Source organism: Pteronotus mesoamericanus, unplaced genomic scaffold (assembly GCF_021234165.1).
Source record: "Pteronotus mesoamericanus isolate MK-2021 breed Mesoamerican mustached bat unplaced genomic scaffold, CSHL_Meso_final contig_169, whole genome shotgun sequence".
In the NCBI taxonomy this organism is placed as follows: domain Eukaryota; kingdom Metazoa; phylum Chordata; class Mammalia; order Chiroptera; family Mormoopidae; genus Pteronotus; species Pteronotus mesoamericanus.
The window spans coordinates 28,594,680-28,607,044 of NW_026555068.1; the positions used below are offsets into that span (position 1 = coordinate 28,594,680).

A 12,365-nucleotide genomic window follows, 5' to 3' on the forward strand; every position below is an offset into this window, starting at 1 on the left:
TTGTTGCCTGAAATTTCTTGCACCATGATTCGTTCACAAATAAATTCTAAAATTCTCTTATAATACAAAAAGAACAAATCTCAAAATGTAAATAAACTATTGCATTAAAAAATTATTAAAACGAAAGATTTTTTTCCCCTGAAAGTTGGGGCCAACAACGTGTGTGCGCAATTATATGTGGCAAAGCACAGTGTCTCACCTGTGTTCCAGGATCTAACTTCATTAGTGGTATAGCTCAGGCAAATCATGGAACACTTTTGAAGACTCGGTTTCCTCCTGCGTAAAACACGCAAGGAAGCCTGCGCTCCGGGCCACACAGCGGGGCTCAGGTGGAGAAGCCCCACGGGACAGGACATTGTCTCCGTGAACCCTGAGGCGCAGGGATGCACTGGGGGTGCCCGGGGCCGTGACGCAGGGTCAGCGGCTCTGGAAGTGCCCGCCGGGTCCCACACCAGCCCCTGCCCAGCTGCCCTGGCCTATAAAATCCCACCTCCGAGGGGAGATGCCCCGCAACTTGTACAGCTCCTGATGGAGCCCCCACCTCTCCTGGGACAATAGCAGGAAACGGGGGACCCTCCAGGGACGGGGGACAAGCATTTGCAGACCGAGCCCCAGGGCAGGGAAGGCCGAGGCCTTGGGCAACGGAGCCTGCGGCTGGACCCGCGCAGGTGGACGGCCTGCTCGGTGTCCCAAGGGGGGACACCGCTCTCCTCAGGCCCTCTGCACACACGGGGGGTTTCCTTCCCGCGCCCCACGGACGCCCACGGTGGCGCGTCTCGGGCCGTGCAAGCCCCACTCGCTTGAAACCGCGAGCTCTAAGAGAAGGCACGAAAACCCAGCCAGCAGGGCGGCGCGAGTGCCCTCCCGTTCGGCACCCACGTGCACAGGGGTGGGGCCCACGCGTGCCCTCGCCGGCAGTGTGCACGCGCACAGGTCCCCCCAGAGCCGGCCCGTCGAGGCAGCTTGTATGGAGTTAAGATTTTTCTGACAAGGAAAACTGGATGCTTTTTAATACAACGTAACATTTTTATGCTTCCTTCCCCCAAAAAATCCTTATCTAAGCCACGGGTTCCCTGCTAGAACCACTGAGGGGATTCAAAGCAGCAAGGGCCTTAACCGAACCGGCTACGCATTCGTCCCTGGGGATTTGTTGGGGGAGCGGGGACGCCACAACCCTGAGCCCTGGCAGGTGGAAGGGGTGCCCTGGGCCACCCCACAGTGTCCTCGCCCTAAAGCAGTTCGACAGCCCCGCTCAGTGCGTGGGACCAGCACCCCGCCCTCGCGGGCTGGGCGAGCCCGGAGAAACGCCGACATGTCCCCGGAGCCCCCACCCGCCTCCCCTCGCGCCCACCCCAGCCCGGGCCCCGCCGGCCAGGCCTTGCAAGTGCTCAGTGGACCCCCGGCCCCACACGCACCTGGGCGGAGTCCCTGCGAAGGGCCCTGGAGCAAGACGCTCCCCTCCCCGGTGTCACTGTGCGGGGGGACGGGCCTTTATTACAGCTAACCCAGGACTGCGGGCGCTCCGGGCTCCGCGGCTCCACAGCGTGGAAGGAGGGGCATGTTGTCCTGCCCGGAGGTCCGCTCAGAAGGGCGGGGCGGCCGGCGCTGGCAGGACAGCGCAGGGACGAGGTCAGGGACCGCGCTGTCCTGCCTCCCTCCGCATCCACAGGCGGGTGATGGGGGGGGGGTACCTGGATGTGCAAAGAGATACCTATTTAATTTTAAATAGAAACACAGGAAAAGCCCTCCAAGTGACGGAAGTGAAGCGACCTGACCAGCAACGACGTTTTTAGTCTTCAGCGTTCGCGGGAAAGAGGGGACGAAGGAGAAGGGCGGGTCAGCGGGTCGCCGGGCAGCTCTCTGGAAACGGCGTCTTCAGAAGCGCCTGGCGCCCATGGCGGCGTGACCGCCACGTGGGAGCAGGGGTCTCACGCTGTGGCTTCTCGCCAGGTCTACGACGGGAGGGACGGCGCCTCCCGGCCGCTGGGGACCTTCACACGGAGCGAGCTGATGGGGCTGACGCTGAACAGCACCTCCAACCACCTGTGGCTGGAGTTCGACACCAACGGCTCCGACACTGCCCAGGGCTTCCAGCTCGTCTACACCAGTGAGTAGCCGGGGGCCGCCGCCCTCCCCCTCCCGCTTGGCTGGCTCGGCCCCTGCTGGGCGCTGGCTTTTGTCAGGCCTCCCGCCGGTGGGGGGACAGCAGTTGGGCCCTGTGCGCCGCTGCCCAGGCGGCGCATTCAGAAACACCCCCGGAAGCGATGGTTTGACGTGCACCTATGTAGAAGTGCGGCGTTTGTATAACGGGTGGCTGAGTCCAAGCAGACAACACCGCGTGCCAGCAGGGCCTCTGCGCTCAGAGCCGTCGGTGGTGCTGGGTGCGGACAGAGACGCCTGTTCGCGTGCGGAGGACTGAAGCCGAGCGCCTGGCCTATCGCTAGTGATAGCGTCTGACTGCCCACCGCGCCTCGGGACTTCGCCGGATTGTTTATTCATTACACATATTGGACTCTGTTAGAATATACACTACTGTACATGTGTGTGAAATAGAATTGCGTGTCCATATAGAATTACAAGGGGGGGACCCACAGAACCCTGCAGTCACTGTTTGAGATGTAAAATGGTAAGACAGGCTCCCCGACTACGGGAGTGTGCCCTGAGCCCAGGGGTGTCACTGACCAGGTGGCGTTGGCGTGAGAGGCTGCGTTCGGCCTCAGTGAATTTGGTCTGAAGACTCGGCGCGTTTGCCCGTTTCGCAACGGGTGGTTTACGCGCGCACCTGCCCACGCCGCGCTGAGCGTTCACAGCTCCTAACGAAAACGTGACCCGACCCCCTGCCCTGCCCTCCCTGTCCCCATCTCGCCGTGAGCAACTTCTTCTTGTTTCCCTGGATGGAAAAAGCCCTCAAAACAAAACGTTTTGCTGATGTGGAGGAGGTGACACAGAAACAGCCGAAGCTCTCACAGGCATCAAAACCGAAGAGTCACTTGCACCAAACGGAGGGTGCTTGGAGGGGACTGAAGTTTCAGCGTGGGGGTAGAAACACACAATTTTTTATACGTAAATTCCGGGTGTTGGGGCCCCCCCGTCCACATGTGCGTGTGCACACACGTGACACAGCCCCTTCAGGGAGGCCTGCCCTCCCCACAGAGGAACACGGGCGGCGTGTGCGTGACTGTCGCGACCGGGCGCCTGCGGCAGAACCGGGTCTGGCCCTGCCCTCCCGCGCCGTCCCTGACGTAGGTCAGGAGGAAACGCTCTCTTAGGAGGACATGAAGGAAACAAAAGGGTAAAAACTGAAGGAGGGGAAGCTGTGCCTTCGAAAGTCAAGGCTGCGACACGCTGCCGTTCTCAGCATGTCCGGTTCCCAGCAGATGAGGTGAGAAGGTGCAGCCGGCGCTGTGCACAGCTGGGCGGAATTAAGCACTCGATGGACCAGATGTTGGACTGCGCACGACAGTCCCATTCTTCGTCCACCTGCTGTTCAAAAGGCTTTAGGACACCCGGCGTCGCGATGCTGGGCGTTAGATGGTTTGGGTTTGTGAGCACTAATACATGTTAGTGAACCTCAAGATTAATTTATTTGATGGATAAGCAAATGCAGGCCCGGAAAAGTAACAGTGATCCTAGACACAGACCTAACCCAAGTACCTGAAAGGAAAGGTAAGAATCTCAAATCCCGCTTAGCAGGGTAATGACAGTTGAGGAATTGTTCCTCTTCGGGCAAAAATATAATTAAAGGAGATGTCGCCATGGAAAAACCGATGTCCCACTTGGATGAAAATAACCATTTAAAAGGCAGCAAATAGAAAGCACATTAATTGTATGCGAAATAAAATAGCAGTTGGCATTATAAAACCAACGGAAATAATTGTCATTTACCAGCGTTGTACTTCATCGCACTCCACGCAGGAAGGTTTCTGAGAGCCCGTGGAGGGGCCGACGGCCTGGAGGGCAGACCAAACGCACGTGGCGGAGCGGGGCGTCTTCCCGCCCGACCCGGGCTCGCCCTCAGCGTGTTCTGTTCTGTGCACTTCCTTCGTCCCGCGCCCTCGCCCTGGCGTCGTAGGCGCCCGAAGCTTGAGGAGGAAACAGGGAGAGCTGTGCAGGTGACGACCCGCATTCAGCGTCACTGACGGGGGCCCCGCGCACGCTGGCCTGTCCTGCGGCCTCTCTCCTGCCCTCGCGCGGCGGCCTCTCACGGTGGCCTGTCAGCAGGAGCCGACAGGGCTCGGCCCGCGCCTCCCTGCCCGCGTGCACTTCCTCCCGGGACCGCGTCCTCCAGGCGGGCGGCTTTCAGGCCGGGGCCCTAGGCTCTGCCTCGCGTCCCCTGGAAAACATGCCGTGAGGAGCTTCTGTTTTATGTTCCCGTCCCCAACCCCAGTTTCCGCTTCCCGCCTTCCCGCCAGCTCTTTCCAATGGGAGTGACTCGTAAGCGCTGCGTGCTGGCTTCTGTGTTGTCTCAGCTGTGGGCCAGCTGCCCAGACGCAAATCTGCGCCCGCTGGCATTTCAAGCCATGGGATTTGTCGTGGGGGAGCGGCCGCTGAGCTGTTTCCTGAATTCTGACCCCGCTCTGTTCTCCAGGGAGCAGTGCAGGGGGCCCAGGGCGCTCACGCTCGGACCTGGGTGGGAGTCGGGGGCCGCGGGCTGCCATGGTCTGGGGCGCCTGCCCTCGTCCGGTGGAGTGGCTCCCAGGTCGCCCTCCGCCCCTGGCGACACCCCGGGCCCGCGGGACCCCGAGTCTCCGCTCCGCCCCCAGCCTGGCACTGGGACGGCCGCGCCCCCTCCCATTTCTCTGAGTGACATCAAGAAGCCGTGTGTCTCTGCATCTGTGCTTGGGCACTTTCTAATTACACGGACTTCTTTTTTTTTTTTAATCACAGCACAGACTTTCTAAAAAATACGAGGAAGAAATACTGGTGATAATTTGATAATTGGCATTTAGCTCCTAGTGCAATCGATTTGACAAGAGGAATTCTCTTTTCTGCCCACATTCCCTCTTTGCCTCGCCAAAAAAAAGAAAAAAGAAAAAAAAAAGAAAAGAAAGCCAGACAAGGCCGGCACCAGCCTCGCGGCGGGCCTCTCTGGGGAGCGCGTGCTGCCAGGCAGAAACACGCAGTCGCTGTATGGAACCGGCGGTGCCGATGGCTCTGTCGTCAGCATGGCATTAACTTCACATCAGATCCTCAGGTGTAACACCAAGTCGTTAAGTTTAAGAAACCCCGGGCACCTGCATTGTGATTAGATACCAGACGAAACAGTCATCCCTAAAAGATGGTGGGGGATGATGGCGAGTAAAAAGTTTCGAGCAGATTATTAAAGCTTAAGACCACGTAAAGACACTTTCAACTATTTTCTGAAGCCTCTGTCATCGCCTCTTGCTCCTTAATTTCATTGCCTAAGGAAGCCGTCATATTTAAACGTTTCAGGTCCATAAGTGGTCTGCACACAGGAGTGGATTAGAAGATGTCAACAGAGAGTAAATACATAGTTTAATAAACATCCTCAAGATTTTGAGCTGCTTCTGAGTAACATTTCGCATATTCTTTGATATTTACAACGTACACTCACGTGCCTTCTAGTTGGGCCCTGCGGGCAATCCTGGGCCTTGGGGCACAACTCCTTTCACCCCCGTTCATGAGGCAGCAGCCGAGGGCCCCCATCTTTAGGTGGTTTTCTGAAATCGTCAGACCTGGAAGTGGCCGAGCCCAGACCAGCTCTGCTAACTGAAGCCAGAGCCGCTCACGAGCTGTTGTCCACAGCGCGCGGTGGACCCTCCTGGGCGGGCGCCCCATGTACTGATGGGCATTTGTACATCTGGCACCATCGACAGGGAGGGAAAGCCAGGCGTTTTGGGACAAGTTGCAAGGCAGAGACTAGTAGGCATTTGTGCAACACAGGTTTCTGAAGAGTAGGTCGCCCATTGCTGGGAAAAAAAGTTTACATCCATTCAAAAATACTGCTTTTCATTGCAGATGGGTCCACCGTCCCACTGGCTCGGTGACCGTGCTGCTTGGACGCGTGGCCCGTGAGCTCTCGGGGACTGGGGCCCGTGTGCGCACGTGCCGATTCCCGCTGCGCTTTGCGCAGACGTCTGAGCAGGAACCCAAACAGTGCCGGTCGCACCCTTGCTATTCCAGTGCCTTCCGTGGGGCCCTGCGGGCGCGCGGAGCTGGCCTGGGGGCCAGACCAGGCCCCACCTTCCTGAGCACAAGCAGATCCGCCTGCTTTCCCCAGGATCCCAGATCTCTCCAAATAGCAGGAAAAATCCTGTTGGCAATGGATTATGATGTTTTTCAAATAGTCTAGCAAATATTTTTTTTTTGCCACAAAAGGATTCTGAGAATCAACCCTGCATTGAGATCAGAATCCCTTTGAGCATAGGAGCGTCCCCGGGGGCCCCTCAGAAGCAGGCTGTGGGGAGGGCGTGGGAGGACAGGCGACCGGACCCAGCGCCCTTGGTCACTGAAGGTCCCAGAGGTCAGCAAGCCGCGTTGGCAGCTCAGCCCAAATGCCCGCTGCCCGAGGGGGTCGCCGCGGACGGGGCCTCGGACGAGCACGTGGGTCTGTGGGGGCCGGTCTGTTTGCCGACGCACCGGTGACCGGGTGTGAGTGTGAGCCGCCGACCGGAAACAGAATCGCGGGTCCCTGTTCACTCATAACTGGCTCAGGGGGCCCCCGGGGCCCCAGCGAGAGCCCTCTCAGTGGACATGTGACCCACGGTGGGGAGGTTCCGCAGGTGACAGTGTGGGGGTCCGCGCACCGCGCCGATTCCACTATGGGCCCACGGGGCCCTTGATACACTTCACCTGTGTTTGAGTTCGGCTCTCCACACCGCGTTACAGTTTATCCTCAATACACGTCGTCTTCGTGTGAGTTTGTCCCCAAATAAGCTGGAGTTTCTTCACGATAACATGCGACTCTGGTACGATTTAAATATATAAATAGATATATAATCTCACACATTCTATATAGCTTAAATTTCTCGTATATTTATATACGTATTATCATACATATACAAATATATTTATTTAGGACAATGACAATAAGATTTTCCAGAGGGATGCGAGATCGCTGAACGCTGGACTAATCTAGAAGCCTCCAGAACTTTGCTTCCTCGCGGCTCCCTCTGCCTCGTTGCCTAGTTAGGCCAGCGGCCCCGCAAGTTGTCATAGTAACACGCTGGCCATTTTATTTTGAATCAGGCATATCATGACCTTACGGCTCTACAAGGATATGACTAACAGGTCTGAGGTCTTTCATTCAGAACACGTCAAACACATCTAAATTCTCAGTTTGATTCCAAGAGGGTTCTTGTTCTCACAATGTTTGCTGAGAACGTGGATTAGAAACACTGAAGTTTTCTCTTTCGATGGCATTGCCGTCCGTTGACCTCACACAAACTTTGCCCTCTATCGTCTTTTTGCTCCTACCATTACTCAGCTTCACGTGCCTGTGAACCTGCCAGAGCGCATTTTCGGGACCGCAGACCCAGCGCCCACGCTGGGGCGTGCCGTCGGGAGAGGCTTGGCTCCAAGCCGACGCCGCTGCGGGCCGCCCGTCCTGCGCGGGAGGGAAGGGCGGGGCTGCGTGGCACTCGGGGCCAGCGACCGTGGGAGCCTGCGCGACTCGGGTGGGCCGGCAGCTCCTCAGCCGCGGCGACGTTCAGAAGGCGGCGCCAAAGTATATCAACAACGTGCGTCCGCAGGAGGCTAGGCAGGGGGGCAGCAGCCCCTGGGCGGGCCGCTCGGGGCGGGGGTCGTGGGGAAGGAGAGGAGGTGGCCCAGAGCCGCTGCTCACGGGGACTGGGTCGGGCTGCGGGCCGGAGGCTCAGGCGCGGGGAGCGCAGCGCTGACCTGCTGACCGAGGCGAGGTGGTTTCCAGAGCCTGGGCACTGCGGCGGCCGGGGAGCCCGAGGGGCCCAAGCCGGGGCCCAGGGGCTGCAGCGGTTGGCGGGGGGGGCGCCGAGCGTCCGAGGGTCTGGGCCTGGGTGGGGTCTGCAGAACTGCCCCAGGCTGGCAGGTGCGTGGGAGGGGCAAAGTGCAACCACAGCGAGGGCACCAGGAGCTCGGGGACAAAGCGCGGGAGTCGCGGTCTGAAAGCCGCCCCTGCGTGCTCAGCTGAGCGGGTCTGTCCCAGAAGGTGGAGGCGCGCCTCTCACCTGACTCCTTCGAGGCTGGAGTCCTCTCGGTTTGGGGGCGACCGCTGAGACGGGTCACCCGCGAATTCTTCACCAAGTCCAGCATGATGACTCAGATGTGAACAGAAAAAAGGCAATAGCTCATTTCTAATAGGCTTCCAACCGATGCTTTAGAAAGATGTTCGTGTTAAGAGAAAAACCAAGCAGCATGCTCAGCATTTATTGTGCAGCACAGAGGGAGTAACAGAGGCAGAGGAAGCCAAACCGGCCACGGCATGACGCGTGCAGGGCGGCGCGCTGCGTGGCCACGTCACGGGAAGCCTGTTCCGCTGATCTATCAAGACTCACCCGCACATTTTTATAAGCTGACACCTTCTTGCAAGATTTCTGAAAATTGCCTTCATCCTCTGCTTCTGCGAGACAGTCAAGCCCATGGAGCCGTGTGGCAGAGAATCTATTCCCCGGCTCGGAAGAGCTTTCCATGAGAGAAACATCACCAGGGAGAAGACCGTGGAGGTAACTCCGGCGCCGCAGAGAGGCGGGCCGCCAGGGGGCCCCAGGCAGAGCTCCGTGCCGGCTGTGAATCGAGCTGCACGTTCTATAAAGGGGGAGGCCCTGCCATGCCAGGGGATGCCCCCAAAACACCGTCCCCGGTCCCCAGTCCGAGGGCACACTTCATGGTTTGCAGGAGGAAACTATGTTCTTATGCACACACTTTTAGATAAACATCAGAGTAAGTATTGAATTACTGTAAAAATCATGGAGACAGGACTCGGGGCCAAACTTGACAGCCTTCCAAGGGCAGCGCGGGGACGGGTCCTCGGGGACCCGCGGTGCTGAGGCAGGACGTGAATCACCTGTCGTTTCTCGGGGGAGGGATGGGCCGCGTGTTGTCAGGGCGGCTCTGAGAAAGGGGAGTGGCACGAGGAGACGCTTAGCTGCCTCCCGCCGTCCCGCCGCCGCCCCTGGGGGCCCCCCGTCGCCCTGGCTGCCTGGCTCGCGGCCTCACCGGGGCGGAGCCCTTCCCGCGGGACCAGGACCCGGCAGGATGCGCGGCCTGCCCCGCGAGGACCTTCGGTCCCACCCGCTCTCACTCCCTGCAGAAGCACGTCCGGGGAGGGGGGGGTCTCCTCGCTCTGCCTTCTTCTCCCTGAGGTTTCCTTAGATACGTTGCTTTGTTTACTTCGTAATTATTTCTTACATCCTGTGGCAGTTTGCTCGTTGATTGACACACGGTGCTATTTATGTTCCCCTTTCAGACTCGATAAGTCTGTTGCTGGCCACCAGCACTTCGAGGAAGACAAAGGACCTCGGAGGGTGTGACATAAATAATTTAATTATAAGGATTAAATGGAAAGCTTGACTGTGAAATAAAATGAAGGCTGGCCAATGGGATCACCCAACGCTGTAAAAATCTGGCATTTTATGGGAAGAACGATGACAGACTTTTATTCTGTTCTTCTGCAGGGCACATAAAAAGCAGTAATTATGGTATTAGTCAAAGTCATTGACTGCTTTCACAAAGGGTCGCCGTGGGTGGGCGAGCGGCTCCAAGGCCGATGCCGTTGTCAGGAAGGATTGCGGGGCGTTGTTTCTGAGTCCAGGGTTCCGGTGCGCTCTGGCATTTTTAATGATGCATTTTAAAGGCAAAGGGCATGCGATCCAGTCAGATTTAGAGTTATCATTTTTCTCTGCCCCACGGGTTTTGACGTAAGGACGTTCGAAGGCCAGCCGGGTCTCTCCGCCATCCTCCGAGCGGAGGCTGTGTCCCTTCGCTCGCTCTTTGCTGAGCGCGCTTTCCAGGAAGCACGGGTACGAGGGGAGCCCCTCCTGCTGAAGCCCAGCAGGAGGCTGTGAGAAAACAGTGAGGCGGTCGGGGGCGGTCAGTGGGGCCTCGCGCAGGCTCTGGGGCGACGTGCTAAGCCTGCGCACCGGCAGGCGCCAAGCAGGGAACCGCAGGGCCAAGCACGCCACCCTCATCACCGCTGGGGCGAGCCGCGCCCTCCTGGGGCTCCACCGCCGGACCAGCTGCCCGGCACAGTGCCCGTCTGTTCCGTAAGAAGTCGTTGGTGTCAGACGCGCTCGGTTCCACAACCCCATGGAAGTGGGAGGCTCAGCACATGTTGCAATCGTTAAAAGGGTGCAAATCTTCCTTGCGCTGATTCAAAGGACACGTACCATTTGACCCCCGACACAGCCGGGTCATGCGGGCGCAGAAGGGAGCCTGAGAGACAGGAGCCGAGCGAGGCCGCGGGTTCCTGGGCTCAGGGGCTGTCACTCGGGGACGGGGCGGCGGAGGCGGGTGGGCACGTGGGGCGGACGGAAACCTGTTTTCGGGCGGCAGGGTTTTGAGGCCACGGCCGCCTGGCATTGGGTGGTCGCTCTCGCTCCGACGTGTGGCGTGCGGGGCAGGCACGGCCGAGGTCAGAGCTTGCTCACTGGGCGTGGTGTGATTCAATTCGACGTGACGACCGTGAGGACGTAATGACCGGTCGGAGCGCTCTTGGCTTCGGGCTCCGTGGGGACGGGGTGGGGGTCCGGTGAAGAAAGCGCTGTCGTGCGCCGGGACGAGGACTCCCCCCACCTCCCCGGACCTCCCGAGGCAGCGTCTGCCCGTGAAGGCCCCGGGCGCCGGTCTCCTCCGTCCAGGGGCAAGCGGGCCGAGCAGGAGAGGCGCCCGGGGTCGTCTGAGGCTGGGGTCCGGGTGGCATTGCCGTCTGCGGCTGGTGGGGGCCCCTCGGCCCCGGAGGGCGGCTGTCCGGAGACCTCCGCAGCTTCCGGGGCATCGCCGAGCCCGGCACGTTCTGCATCTTGGTCAGAGAAACAGCAGGTGAGGGGCCAGGTAATAAATTCCAGAAGCAAAATAATGCCCGTAGAATGGCTGTCTCCTCCGGAACTTTCTAAAGGCAGCCGTGTGCTTCCGTGTGAGGTAAGATCCGTGAGAAACGGGCCCGTTCAGGAGAGAAATGGCCAATCTGTAATGCAATAAATAATACAAGAATCGAAAGAAGTGCTAAGAAACCGCTTGTACCGGGGTGCTGTCTCTTTCTCCCTCTGGATGTCGAAGAGTTTAACTGATCCTTTAAACTGTAAAAGACCTAAAGGAATAAAAATGGTTCTAACAGGAAATGTAAATAAACAAGCCATTCAAGGCAGGAAGAAAGCGGTTTTGCTTCTAATTGGAATCTGCTCTGTTATTCAGGCTCCTGGCTGCAAAGCTGCTGGAAATGTTTGTTGGTGGTTAATTTATCACCCAACTAAACTCACTGGGACTGAGACGACACTGTTTTGTGTTCCCGAACACTTCTGTATTGAATTGTATATAATAACCCCCATAATAAAAATAATAATTATGTAAATACATCATTAACCATTTCCACATCGTTCCGCTGGGACCCCTTCCTTGGAGACCTGTTTTGGAGGAAGATGAAGCCATGCAGCTTCCGTTCTGGGTTTGGTCAATAACCTTGTGGGATCTGTTCTGAAATTTCACTCACCGCATATTCTGATCAAATGCTATTTTTAAATCCTTCCAGTGTCTTTAAAAATCAGAAAGTATTAAAATGTGAAAGACATGCATTTGTTTTGATGACTTGGAAAGCCGGTTCACTGATTTTTTAAAACACGGGTAGGCAAGTACTGAATTTGGTGTGTTTTAATAACACTTGGAAATCATGGGAAGCTTCGTGGCTGATCGGAATCAAAGGCCCGCACCACCACGCGGGGCTACGAGGCGCCTCGGCGAAGAGCCGGGAGGACTGACTGCGCCGCCTCCCCTCCGAGGGCCGGCCCCGCCCAGGCGGCGCCCCGCCGCGCCGCGGTCCGCAGCCCTTGCGCCGTCCCACGGGCCGAGCCTGAGGCTGAGCGGCACATCGCACGCCCAGTAAAACACGTGAGAGAGTGGACGCACCGCCCCCATCATCGAGCACGTGGGGTCCACGAGCGTTTCGGGGAGGACGGCGGGCGCCCAGGTGGGCTCTCCCGAGCAGCCTCCGCCGGCGCGGCTGAAGGTGGCTCGGAGAGACGGGCACGGTGCGGGGGCGCAGCCGCAGGGGGGGCGCAGCCGCAGGGGGGGCGCAGCCGCGGGCCCCGGTGTGGGGGCGGGGGCGCAGGTGGCAGGAGGTCGCGAGATGGTGAGGAGAACGAGCCTTCACGGGTCCTGTCGGTGATCGTGCCAGGACGCCTTCCAGGGACACACGTGGGCATGGGGCGCGTGCAGGG

At 58.6% G+C, this 12,365-nt stretch overlaps 1 protein-coding gene across 1 annotated transcript in view; it reads left to right on the forward strand.

Annotated features, from left to right (window-relative positions):
• Positions 1-12,365, forward strand: part of CSMD1 (CUB and Sushi multiple domains 1) — a 720,682-nt gene that overhangs the window by 578,234 nt on the left and 130,083 nt on the right. Inside the window, exon 23 of the mRNA XM_054565852.1 lies at positions 1,951-2,107. Coding sequence (XP_054421827.1) covers positions 1,951-2,107 — 157 coding nt within the window. The remainder of the gene's footprint in view (positions 1-1,950; positions 2,108-12,365) is intronic.